At 36.2% G+C, this 14,074-nt stretch overlaps 1 protein-coding gene, 1 long non-coding RNA gene and 1 pseudogene across 2 annotated transcripts; all 3 read left to right on the forward strand.

The window, feature by feature from the left end:
* Positions 1 to 682: 682 nt before the first annotated feature.
* Positions 683 to 2,760, forward strand: LOC103928649 (probable jasmonic acid carboxyl methyltransferase 2). Its single transcript, XM_018643031.2, has 3 exons — positions 683 to 831; positions 1,027 to 1,710; positions 2,260 to 2,760. Exons 1-3 carry the CDS (start codon positions 757 to 759, stop codon positions 2,602 to 2,604), a joined length of 1,104 nt encoding a protein of 367 aa, XP_018498547.2. The 5' UTR covers positions 683 to 756; the 3' UTR covers positions 2,605 to 2,760.
* A 2,994-nt stretch (positions 2,761 to 5,754) lies between these two features.
* Positions 5,755 to 9,584, forward strand: LOC125477846 (annotated as a pseudogene).
* A 1,563-nt stretch (positions 9,585 to 11,147) lies between these two features.
* LOC125477712 lies at positions 11,148 to 12,307 on the forward strand. The gene is made up of 3 exons (XR_007258703.1): positions 11,148 to 11,403; positions 11,480 to 11,520; positions 11,659 to 12,307. It is a non-coding gene; the product is annotated as an uncharacterized LOC125477712 (long non-coding RNA).
* Positions 12,308 to 14,074: the final 1,767 nt, after the last annotated feature.

Genomic DNA, 14,074 nt, shown 5'->3' on the forward strand with positions numbered 1-14,074 from the left:
AATTCAACTAAGACTAAGACTCTAACTCATGATCAAAGATGTGTTGGCATTGAAAAAAACAATAGTTTATTAGAAGTATTATGATTTCCAAACGAAATTAAATCATATCTAAGAAATTATACGTTGCTTCACTTCACCTCTTCTCCTAGCCATTGATGTGATTTTACAAGTTTAGTTTCACTCTTTACATTCAAGCTTTCTTCTATGAAATCTAATTCCGTTAAACCCTAACTCATACTAGATGTCCATGAAATAGGATGTAATTTGAATTGAAATGACGAATTTGACCCTCAGTTGTGATAGTCATGTGAGTTTATTTAACGGAAGACTAACAAAAGTTTGGATTTAGACCTCAATTGCAAATAAGGCTCATCACAAGAGTTTAATTAAAAATCTTTTTCACCACAAGGATCACATTGAAAATGTCGTATCATCACAAGGATCACGAAAAAAAAAAATTGGCCAACTTATAATGCATGTATGTGGTCCTGCACGTGACACATTGTACACCACATGGTACGCAGTAAGGGTTACATTATAAACTTATAATGTATGTATGTGGTCCTGCACGTGATACATGGCACACAACATGGTACGCAGTAATCAATTACGATATGTGTGGTTGCAGTGCTCCCGCATGGTCCGACATGGGGTCTATATATCCACACCACACCAGCATCATTTCAAGGTTTCGTAGGCTTTGCGTGACACCATCTGTGAAGAAGACGGGGCTGACTTGGGTAAGGGGAGACTGAGATGGAGGTGCTGCAAATACTTCACATGAACCAAGGGAATGGCGAGACTAGTTATGCTCAAAACTCTAAAGTTCAGGTACAAATTAATTTGTTTATTTTAACAACAAGAATGCACGAGGATAATATGTACGGAGAATATTAATCGAGTCCAACTACAAATCAGGGCCAAAATTAACTCATTAATATTGTTTTAGTTAACTATATATCTTTTATTATTTTATTATTATTGCATAGATCTCCTTTAGTTAATCTAATTATTTATGTTTTGTAGGGAAAAATATTATCTATAGCAAAGCCAATCATTGATGAAGCTGTACAAAAATTGTTGTGCTCAAATATAGCACCAATTGGGAGCATGGGAATAGCCGATTTGGGTTGCTCATCTGGACCAAACGCCTTCCTAGTTATATCTGAGATAATTGATGCCATATATGCCACACATAGCAGCTCATCGTCATCCACAGAGTTTAGAGTGTTTCTAAACGACCTCTTTAGCAACGACTTCAACACCATTTTTATGTCACTCCCGGCATTCTACAACCAACTGAAGAAAGAAAAAGGTGACAGATTCGAGTCTTTCTTTATCTCCGCTGTGCCGGGCTCGTTTTACGGTAGATTGTTTCCGGCCAAGAGTCTGCATTTCGTGCACTCCTCTTCTAGTCTTCATTGGCTCTCTCAGGTCCCTCCTGGCCTGGATTGCCAGGCAGGTGGCAGAGCGTTGAACAAAGGAAAGATTTACATTTCTAAGACCAGCCCCCAATGCGTTTTGGATGCATATTCACTTCAATTTCACAAGGACTTTTCGTTATTTCTCAAGTCCCGAGCTGAAGAAATAGTTGGTGGAGGACGAATGGTATTGTCACTCATGGGCAGGTCGTCCTCTGACCCATCAACTCAAGAGAGCTGCTACCAGTGGGAACTCCTAGCTCATGCATTAATGAGCATGGTTTTAGAGGTACCAACATAGATAAATATGCAATATTTAGTTTTAAGTTTCTGGTAGTTCTCTTCATCTCTCGTAAGAATAATTTTCTTAGTAATTCAACTGTTTTTCCTAACAACTTTTACCGTTGTTGAGAAACAATACTTCAAGATCCCATAGTAGAAAAACTTCTGACCTATCAACTGTTAACGTTGGGCACAATACTAGTTGAGTGTGTAATGTACAATTGAGTTTACCCTTTTTCTTCTTCTTTAAAATGAGATTCAAGTGTTTGATTTTATTATGAATGGAGTTTTATAGACTAATTTGTGAAGAACCCCTTTTTTTCTTTATTTTTCCGTAAGTAATGCTATTTGGACATAACAATTAGTCACACTTTTTAATATAGGTCAGACTCATACATAATAAGCCAACACATATTAAATAGTATATAAATAAACTGTCATCAGTTCTATGTATCCAAATGGTTTTCTTATTTTTCATAAGCATATGAGTTTTTAGTGGATGCAAACACGAGCTTAATTTATTGCCTAGTAACATTTTGTATATGCAATGGTATAGGGCCTCATTGAAGAGGAAACGGTTGATTCCTTCAACGCTCCATACTATGCCCCAAGTGAAGAGGAACTGAAATTGGAGTTAGAAAATGAAGGATCATTTACGGTGGACCGCCTTGAAGCCTTTGAAATTGATTGGGATGGTGGTGCAGAGATATCTGTTGTAGCCAGTGGGCAGCGAGTGGCCAAGACCATAAGAGCTGTGGTTGAGTCGATGATCGAATCTCATTTCGGAAAAGATATCATGGATGATCTATTTCGTCGGTACGCCGAGCTGGTCGTAGATCACTTATCAAAATCTAGAACCAAGTACATCAATTTGGTTTTGTCGGTCATTAGAAAGGACTGAGTTTTCTTTTCTTTTTCCGATCACAAATTAAAAATCAGGTCTCATTGTCATTTTCTTAGGTTATTGGTTTGCCTTTTCACCAAAAAGGAAAAAAAATAGTATGATTGTTAGCTTCGGATTATCATTTATGTGAGCAATCTAAAATATATTTGGCCATCTGTCATTGCTTCTAATTAGTTGTATGAATGTGGTCAATTATTAAAGAGGGTTTTAGTGACAATATACATTTGATAACTGTATGAAGGAAACATGAGTCTGTTTATTATGATAAGTTAAATAATACATAAGTAGTTAGTTATTTAATCAACTAATTAATCACACAACTAAGTGTAACATACTCATGTGGCCCTTGTATGGTTGTCAACATAACCTTATATTTTGATCCTTCTAAATTTAATGAAACTTTATCCTCCATAAGGCTACCATATTTCCAACCTTAGCGGGAAATTTTATTCCCAGTGAGCCGAAAAATGAGGCTACATCCACCACTGGGGCTAGCATCTTCCTTTCTTGGGTAGCATAAAATCGGGCTAAATCTAGCCCTAAAAAGGAGTGAGCCCCACAAAAAAAGTAGCAACCCATATGAGCAAAATTCTATCACTCTCTCTCCGCTTGCGAATATACTTATACTCTCATTTTATTATAATTTTTAGTTCTTTTTTCTTGCAATTTGGCTAATCAATGATTGTTCTAAATTTCATAAGAATTAAAATTTCAAATTGATTTAACGTTCATGGGTATTGATGTGTGAAATTTTCAAATAATTTATTTTTTCAAAATTCTCTGAAGTAAATTTACCAATTGGTGTTAGGTAAATTATTGTGTTATACATGAAAATCAAATTATTTCAAAGGACGATGCGGGGATTTGTTTCTTTCAACAGATGAGATTGAGATAAGAGAATATAATTCAAGGAACGATTCATTAGTGATGAAATCTAATTTTGTCACAATTTGAACATTTTAGGTTGAAGGGTTCATAAAAAAAAATTAAGATAGCATGTCTAAAAATTAACTTAAGAAAAGCTAACACAAAAAAATAAAAAAAAATCATCGTTTTATCAAATTACTACATAAATAAATATATATAGCCCTATAAAGAGCCCGAAAGATATAACTCTTCAATAGGAAAGATTCTTTTATAAAGCTCCAAAGATTCTTTGGAGCTCTAAAATAGGCTATATCCACCATTTTTCCAACCTCATATAAAACCCCTCACTAAAAATGCTCTTACGTTCTAGCAAAGTTCGAGTTCTTGGCAAAGACTCTAGATACATCAAGTTTGTGCCTTTCCGTACAAGGTATGGTGGGGTTATGAATAGATATTTTGTCGCTATTTAAATAGGAAGTGTTATTGGCACTTCAAAAGTTTTATTCTACACTTTTTACAAGTATATTTTTCTTTCCAAATATAGAGAGTTAGAAGTGTAGAATGAAAATTTTAGAATGCTAATAACAGTTCCTTTACATAAGCATCCACTTGGAGCTTTTGATGGCAGGACAATGTTCGCGTTTTAGTGCCAGCATCAAGATGGCGTTTTAGTGCAAAAGTCCTCTTAGAGTGGTCCTCCTCTAAAGCTCGAAGCTATTCTGTGGCAGATGATTGTACCTTGTGCGGTTGGGAAGCTGGACTCCAAAGCTATTTAAATAAGATGATTGGACCTTTTCTGTGGCAGATGATTGGTCCTCCTCCAAAGCTCAAAAGTTTTGGGTCCTCAAAAGTCATGGACTGTGAAAGAAACATCTTATTCGTCATCTTCTTGGCCATCTAATTGTGAATACTTCCTTTGAGGCCATTATGAGGAGGAATTCATTTGTAAAAACGAACAGACCACGTGTTTGTCTAATCAGACGCATTGGATGGGACTGAAATTTAAGAGGAGTATTAGGCTATCTTCAATCGAAAGAGAATTAAAAGGCTCGTTTTAATTCTTTGGTCCTTTAAGAAATTAATATTTTAATGAACAGTGCAAGGTCACATTTCTTACTATTTCCAACTGAGGGCCAAATGACCATAGGACCAAATATAGTCTTGTGACAAAAAATCATCTCCAATCGAGGGTCAAAGAGTCATAGGACTCAACATAATTTATTATTTAAATTTAAAAACTACAACTTATATTTAAACACTACTACAACACCTTTGGGCCAAAAAAAATATGGAGTAGACGTTTAAGTTTTATGTTGTTAAATGTTTTTTAAAATGTTGTTTAAGTAAATGTTTTTTTTATATTGTATAATTTTTATGTTGTTTAATGTTATTTAATGGCTTAGGAAGTTATAGGAAAAAAATAGAATTTTTTTTTAATTTTGTAAAAAAAAAAAAAGGTCAAATATAACGGTTAGCTAACGTCAGCTAGTTGTTGCATTCAAATTTTCTGGTCTGGCTTGAGGCTGACTGCTTGGCTGAGTTGGGCCAGCCGGTTGGCCCTCTAGTCATTTTTGTCCCACGGAGCCCATAAGCCTTTGGCCTAGCTTTCGGTTGGAGATGGTGTTTGGGCTATTTTCGACCCTCTGGACCCTTCAATTAGAGATGGCCTTAATAAGTGCAGAGTTTTGTCTTTTAGGTCAAACAACCACGTGGTCCGATCATCCAAACCGAAGAATTTCTCTCTACTGATAGTGGAAGAGAAACTGATCTCTTATGATAATACGTAATTGGTTAAAATACCACCATATTAATTTGAGATATCGTCGCAATATCACTCTTATCGCAGAAAAGTTCATCCTAAAAGCAAGGGACTAGTCAAACAATTTGGAGGGGTGGGGAGACCTTATAAATGGGATAACTAAGAACAGAGATTCCACAAGAATTAAAAGGGATCCATAACATTATCACAACTTTCCCACAACTGGACTTAATATATTAAAAATTCAAAGAATCAAAGACATTAAGTGGATTTTTCAAACAAAGATTTCAAGCACATTTACCTGAATATATATGTTATCTCCTTGCTCCTCCATTGCTGCAGCATCTCCAAAGGCAAGAATCCCAGCAAGCAACTTGTCTGAACGGAACAAACCCCATCGGACATTCTCCTGCTCATTAAAAACATGTTGCACAATGTAAATTATTCAAACACAAAACACAGAAGCGACCATCAACGTTAGCAGAAAAAACATGTGTCCTAGGATTGACTATTTGCATCAAATGACTCTGTGTCTGTGGCCCGCCATTAGGGTCCACCGTGTTGGTCCGGCTAAGGAGACAAAGTCTTTACGTCGGTGGTATGTGGATCTACCTCGTCCCACAAACACAATCTTTAGGTCATGTTTTTTTCCAAAACAAAATCTTTAGGTCATGCTAAATTCAAAAGGAGGTGTAGAAAAACAACATAATCTTAAGAAAAAGGCGTTTTAGCCAAAATGGTATCTGAGATTTTCATAACACATCACTTTGGTCTCTGAGATTTCAAATCAATAGAAGTGGTCCCTGAGATTATCCAACATCCATCATTTTGGTCATTCTATTAAAATTTCTGTTAAGTGTCCTGGAGCTCTTGGCCGGAAATTTGGGCAATTTTCAAAGCTTTGTAATTCAATCGTTTCTTAACCAAATTTAGCCCATAATATATCAAAATGAAGATAGGAAACTATAGAATAAGATTATACCATTTAGAAGCCTAATAGTTGCCGGAGATGGTCATAAAATAGCCTCAAAGTTGACTGGTCCGAGGGAAAACTGAAAAACTGGCCGGAAACTGAGTAAACTTTAAGCGTTCATAACTTCTTCAATACTCAACGAAATCAAGTGATTCAAAAACGAAAATCATACTTCTCGATGAGAAGAAGAGAATGGTACCTTTTTTTTTTATGGCTAACTCGCTGTGATTTGGCCAAAAAATGGCACGAAAGTGGCTAACTTGAGACCAAGACAACCATTTTCGAGCCGTTTTTCGGCAAAACCATGGCGAGTTAGACGTTGAAAAAGATACCCTTCTCTTCGTCTCATCGAGAAGTATGATTTTCGTTTTGAATCACTGATTTCGTTGAGTATTGAAGAAGTTATGAACGTTTAAAGTTTACCCAGTTTCCAACAAGTTTTCCAATTTTCCCTCGAACCAGTCAACTTTGAGGCTATTTTCCGATCATCTCCGGCAACCATTGAGCTTAATCTTATTCTACACTTTCCTATCTTCATTTTGATATATTATGGGTCGAATTTGGTTAAGAAACAATTGAGTTACGAAGCTTTGAAGATTGCCCAAACTTCCAGCTAAGAGCTCTGGACACTTAATGGAATTTTAACAAAATAACCAAAATGATAGATGGTAGACACTCTCAGGACCACTTCTATTGATTTGAAATCTCAGGGACCAAAGTGATGTGTTATGCAAATCTCAGAGACCATTTTAGCTAAAAAGAAAATTTATACTAGATTTGGTTTCTATGGAAGGTCTAAGGAGTTAGGAGAAGGTAGGTGAAAAGAGTTAAAGAAATGAAAACAAGTAATGTCTAAAGGAATCACTAATTGTAACAGATTAAAATTTGAATTATTAGACAATATAATTGACCAATATGGTCCGATCCCTAGCAATAATACAGCAACGCATGTCCCTTTCAATTTAGTAACTGCCACGTCTATTACTGTTCATAATGGTTGGAGGCATTGATTTTTGTTAAAGAAGTTCACTGTTCAAGAAATCAAGTGATATAGTAACTCCTTCAAGACCGTCTAAGACCCAAATCCACCAAATAGTTGAAAATGCTATTAAATAAGTCCCAAGTTCAAATTTCCAATCCCACATTTCGCCATTTTGCCCCATTGTTGATGCGCTGAGAGGGTAGACTTCCAATAACACTCAGTGCATGCAAGTATTCATTAGAAATCAATTTTCCTCATCCGTTGATGTCTAACTAATATAAATTCAAGATTTCAATTCTTTATAAATTTTTCTGATCATTCCACCCACCAAGTTACTCAAAATCTGCAGAGAACAACTCGGTAGCAGAAGAATTACATGCCTTCCGTTTGCCACACGAAGCTTATTATTCTTTTGGGGATGTTGTTATTCATACTCTATTTTTGTACCACATTTTCATACCATCTTAAGTGGCATTTGATTTGGACAGCCATATCATTTGAATTAATCAGATTTTTAAATTTAGTTCATTATTTAATAAACTAATAATTAAGAAAAACTAATTAATTAAATAATGATTGTGATATACGATGAATCTTTCTCCTTCCTTTCCTTAAGTTTTGCAAACTTTTCAAATGATTTGGATGTTCACATTAAATGTCACTTGATATATAAATGTGGTATAAAAACATGGTATGAATAACATTACTCCTCTTTTGATTGTTACTCAATGGTAGTAGTATTAGGTGCCTTTTCATATCTGATTTATCAAATAATCAAGTCAGTGAACTACTCAAACCAAGATATATCAAGTCAGTGAACTACTCAAAACAACTTTGCGCGACAGTTGTACCTACATCGCGCAAAGCTGTTTTGCGCAACGCGAGCCTTCGTCGCGCAAAGGTAGTTTGTGCGACGTTTTGTGTTTTGCGTTGCGCAAACATATTTTACGCAACGAAATTTGATCCGTCGCGCAAATTGCCGTCGTGCAAACATGTTTTTATACTATTGACCATTCATTGGAGAAACCCTGAACTTCATGGCTGCCATTAACCGTGGAAAGGGGGTTTACGAGTTTGTTCGTCTTCGCCGTTTCCGGTAGTACCTCTCTTTGGTTTCATGATCTACCTTTATAATTTTTTCTGTCAAACAGACAGGCCAACAGTCCACCACCAACTGCCCTAATAGTGTTCTCCAATTTGTAACTTGTCACTTGTATGGTAGGCGTGGGATTTTATCACAAAATATTTCAGTGTAAATATAAATATAAGTGAAACCACTTAATATATATTATATTCAATTTTGTTAAATTGTCAGCATCAGATTCTTATATTCTTCTGCAGCACCGTAACTTCTGTGAGTGCAGGCAGGAAATTGCTTTAGGACCAACATATTTGGAGAGACGAGGGTTTTCGTTTCGAGCACGTAGCCAGACTTCAGCAAAGGCAGTCTTAAACAATGACTTGGGGAGATTCAGCAAGAGATGCATGAAATCTATTGCTGAGCTAAGCAACTGCTCGTCATAAAAATATAAAACTTTGTATGGTGTTTTGTATATTTCATTTTTGGAGCAGATAACTTGCAAAGCTATGTGCAAGATGTTTATAAGCGCGGAAAGCGGATACGAACTAGATTTTACAAAGATACTTCAGGTAAAACACTATTCCGCCTTCGGATCCTATATAAAAAGGCCCAACATGTCTCATAAATGGGCTTTGTATGTCAAAATTATCAAAGAAACAGACCAAATGCCTATTTCTAAGAACATTGATATTGTTCTCAATTTGGTAATTACTACCTGCACAATCCGTTAAGTGTGAGGTTAGAATATTTAAACTCTTATTTTCCCAGATATACGATCGATGTGGAACCCTACACGTGAGGCCAAGAGACCCACCATCATAGCCCGGGGCTAAGGGGACCCACCCATCACATGGCAGTATGGGCCCACTCCCAAGCTCTGATACCATGTCGAAATTATCAGAAAGACGGGCCAATGGCGCACTTCCAACAAAACTGGTATTGTCCCACTTGCATAATCCATTAGGTATGGGGTTTTCTCACAACAGATCTTGATATTAGTTAAAGTGAGATTATGATATTTCAACTTTTTTTTATTTATTTATTCTTTTTATTTTAGAAATATGATCGATCTTAGATATTTCAACATTTTATTCATCTTTATGGGCTTGCAGGCCTAAATTTTCAAAACCTCACAGGCTCAAACTGTATGGTTCAGGCGAGAAAGAAAATCATGAGAATAATTGAGGATGCAATGAGTGAAAGGATAAAAAGGTTAGCAGGTGCACACTACTGCGCGGGGTTAGCAGATGAAGAGATCAAAGATAATATATTAACCATGATCATTGCAGGTCAGATGGAACAGCCAGCACAATGACATGGATCGATGGTCAAATTCTTAGACGAGAACCCGGAAGTACTTCACACTCTTGTGCTAAGTCAGAGTTCAAGCTTCACTTTGTCTTAATAATTTTTAGGTAAATATCAGTTTACTACTCTTAAGTTTCGTGGTTTTCAACATTTGGTACATGAAGTTTTTTTCGTTCCAGAGTCATACCTAAAATGTTAATTTTAGACAGTCTCATACATCCGTTAGTCTGGATGTTAAGTCTTCCGTTAACTGATAACGTGGCACCAATGTGAACAATGAATGGGTGTTAAGTGTCATTAAGGAGTCCACGTGGAAATTAAAAATTTTTAAAATAAAATTAAAAAATAACCCCTAAAACCTACCCGTCTTCTACCTCCCGCATCCCTTCTTTACCCTGCAACACTTACCCCACCCCCACCCCCACCCCGGCGCACCCTTTCCCTTCCTCATCCCCCCACACCCTCTCCCTCCCTTCTCTCTTCCCCAACCAAAACCCATGTTCCTTTTTTGGTATTTTCTGCAATGGTACAAGGGTTTCCTCCATAGACCTCCCCTGGATCCAAGTGCCGCCCTCTCCTCACCTCCTTAGCTCCAGCCCTCTTTCCAATGTCCCTAACTTCGCCGCCGCTTGCTCCTCCTTGACCTTCCTCAAACTCTCTCAATTTCTCCACCACACCCTCCTCATCTGCCTTCCCCCTCTACACTGAGATAGGAGATCGAAAACCAAACCCAGTTGAGAATTTCAAATATTTGATTAGGAACAAATAGAACCACTTCTAGAATTGGGGAAAGAAAAAGAGAACCCAGATAACAACTACTTGAGAAGAAGGGGGAACCAAGGTCACGGCGGCGGGAGGGAGACTTGTCAGTGTTGCCTTGATGGACAGATTGCAAAAGAGGATGGAGGAGAGAAAGGAGGGTGGTGCAGGTTGTAGAAGAGAGAAGGGATGGAAGGGGTGCAGGTGCGGGTTGCAGAAGAGACAAGGGAAGGAGAGGGTGCGGGTGGGGGGGGGGGGTAGGGGTTGCAGAGAAAAGAAGGATGAGGGGAGGTAGAAAACGGGTAGGTTTTAGGTTTTCGGTTTTTTAATTTTTATTTTTTATTTTTTAATTTTTAATTTCCATTTGGACCCTTTAATGACACGTGGCATCCCAGTGATTGTCCACATATGTGCCACGTCATCAGTTAACGGGTGACTTAATAGCTAGACTAATGGATGTATAAAACTGTTCCAAAATTAACACGTATGACTCTGAGACGAAAAAAACTTCATGTACTAATGTTGAAAACCACGAAACTTAAAGGTAGTAAATTGATATTTACCCTTAATTTTTTATAGCTGTATTAGTGAATAATATGCTACTTGTTTTGTTTGATTGAAAAGGAAAGAACAGCTTGGCGAGAAAAACTTCTTCGAAGTCATTTCTTACAGTGGAGAGCATTACCGACGTGCCGTATGCTTCTTATGTCCTATAACCTACAATATCGCTTTACTTTTGACATTTGTGCTATTTGACAAACCTAGAAACAACTTTCTTGAAGATTTTTTTTGTTCTTTTATCAACTTACTATCGTCTACAAGGTCGAGATTACACATGCGGACTTCTCTCAGTAGTGTGGAGACTGATGGCAATTGATCAGATGGTCATATATGCTCGATCGTTCGTGAAGACTTGCAAGTTGCAAGTATTAAAAACGATTGTTTCTTGACATACTTCGTATAATTGATTGAACAAAATGAGTGGTGTGTGTCAATTAGGTGGTAAGAATCCCTAAGGTTGGCTTCCATCGATGCCATGGTTTCCAATACTTGCTGCGAGATGGAAGGTTTGAGCTCTGAACAAATTAAATATGTTTGTTTCATTTACTCTCTCTCTCTCTTTCTCATCAATCTCTCTTTCAGTGATTCTCGGTCCTCAGAAACTCAATCCGTCAAGGTTTGACGTACGTATGAATGGATGAAATTCACCTCATTCAATTAATTTCTTGTTAAAATTAAGTTAAAACATGTACTGTACGCGATTAAAAGTTACAGCTTACAACTCACTGAATTCGACTTTTTAATAAACTGCATGCATGCAGGATATATACGAGTCAAAAGTACCGTACAGCTTCTCAGGTTTTGGGATGGGAGGGAGGTGCCTGGGGATGCTCATGGCCAAAGGCCATGATATTGGTCTTTCTCCACCGTCTCATCATTACGGACAAGGTCCACACCCCTACTTGTTGTATATTGGGTAGTTAGCTTAACACTATTTAAAATCACAATTAGGAACATATTAAATCAGCTTTGTTATGGATAGGAATATTCATAAGACGAAGGCATCGTTTCATTTGTCTATCTTTTCATTCAATTAGGAAATTATTTAAAAATACTTTTAAAATAACCCAAACCAATTTTGATGAAAATATCTTTAGAACTGCTCACGCGCTTTGGAATTGGACACAATATAAAACCCTGTATGGCGAAAACGACAAGTACACCAAATTTGACCCTAGAATTCATGCCAGAGAAATATTGACTACATAGTTAGAATCTCTTATCTGTCTTCCATTTCGGGATCATTCAACTTAAATATAATAGAAGGTAGCCTGAGCAATTCCAAATTAATTAAGGTGCCAAAAATACCAGCCAAGCTTCCCGGGAAATGGCGCCAAACTCTATCCATTTTTTTCTATACAAACAATAATATATACAAAATTAATTTAAACTATAGAAAGAACATCTAAATTCGAGTGCAAAAAAAATAACATACTGTTTTAGCCAATTTAAATAAGGAAGTTTTAATGAAAAGTTTGCGGTACGATTCATTTTAACAAAAAATTATATTTTTACACAAAAAAATCAATCTTGGTACTATTCATTTTACCCTTTATTTTGTCCTTATCATTAAAACTCAAAGTTTTCAAACCATTTTCTTTAGTTTTCTTTTAAATAAACTCAAACCTACTTTTGATTTTGTTAATTAGAAGCAATATACATTTTTTTGCAATTGAAAAGGCCAATGTGCCTTAATTAAACCGCACCATGACACCCCCAACTTACAACCATGTTATAAGAAAACCATTTTGTCGCCTGTAAAGGGAATGATAAGTGGGTAATACCATATACCTTTTGCTGGATCATTTTCCTTTCTATTTCACTCACTTTTTTTTAAGAATTTCTTCCTGTTCTTTTCTTCATGAGATTTTTTTTAAAGACGATATTATGAAATAAAATAACATGAATTGTACTGTTGTACGTCATTTTCAGATACTATCCAAAAAAGGTTACAAAGACTAGTTTAATTATTACTTCACTTTTTTTGTTTTGAAATCTATGGATAGAGACAATCCACGTTCCACTAATAAATCAACTTTCTACATCACTTCTTTCATCTCCTTTTTATTCTCCCAATCACTTCTTCCCCTCTCTGTTTTAATATACATACTCTACCCTTTACAAGTAATTAATTTTTAAAATTTTATGTGCATTGGTTTGACAATAAGAAAGGCAAAACGAAATAATACATACCACTTTGTATTTAATTGATTAATCTCAGTTTTCCATTTTTCAATTATGCATGGATACTGCTTTTTTCCCTCACAAGTAACCAGATCCGACCTTGAGGATGTGCAAAAGGTGTCATCACACAGGGTTCCCGATTCGGAAGGGTCCCACTAAGGGCTCGTTATAAGTGCTTTTAAAATGACCGAATGTGTTTTTTGTGAAATTATTTTTAGAATCAATCGTTAGTAAAAATGCAAGTGGTTTTGACACCCAAAAATATTTGCACTAAAAGCAAATTCCAAACAAGCCAAAATTTCTCGAATTATTAATTTCAATCTTTAGTTCTACCTAATTATCATTTAAAGAAATGTTAAGCAAATACTCTGAAAAGCTCTTCCATCAATTCAACATCTACTTCACTATGTATTGTTGCACATAGGGTTTTAGTTTCAATCTTTTTTTCTTTTCATTTTTCAGCTCTAATAAATTAAAGAAGCCAATTGTTATTTAAAATTCAGACAATGACATTGAAAGTCATCAAACTAATTTCTCATTCAACAAGCACAACCTAATAAAACAATTCATGTACATGATCTGTAACATAGACACTTGAAAAAGCTTAGTATAAAAACTCGGCATTTGGGTTATATTTCTTAATCCCAAATTTTAATTAGCTGGGGCCAGAATTTTGTTTTAAGTGTGTGAGATGTTTCATTTTAGGGTTGCAACATGGATTATATATCTTCTCTTTAGGACGCTTTCTGCTGTTCATGATGTTGACTTAGCCAATCACTGCATATGCCGCCTCTCCGTTTGTTTAAAGAAAAGCACCGTTTAATTGTGACTTGCCACCAACTTAATGCCATCTAGTGTGTGGTGTGGCCTTCTAATTAAAACCCTAAGTTTTCTTTTATCACCAACTTTTATCCCTGTTCTGTATGAAAATATGAGACAGAATAAATAGGTATAAACCGGCTACTTCACCAAGAACTTGAGAGGATTAAGTAA

The sequence above is a fragment of a genome, unplaced genomic scaffold, assembly GCF_019419815.1.
Source record: "Pyrus x bretschneideri cultivar Hongxiangsu unplaced genomic scaffold, Pyrus_bretschneideri_v1 Contig1, whole genome shotgun sequence".
Lineage (NCBI taxonomy): Eukaryota > Viridiplantae > Streptophyta > Magnoliopsida > Rosales > Rosaceae > Pyrus > Pyrus x bretschneideri.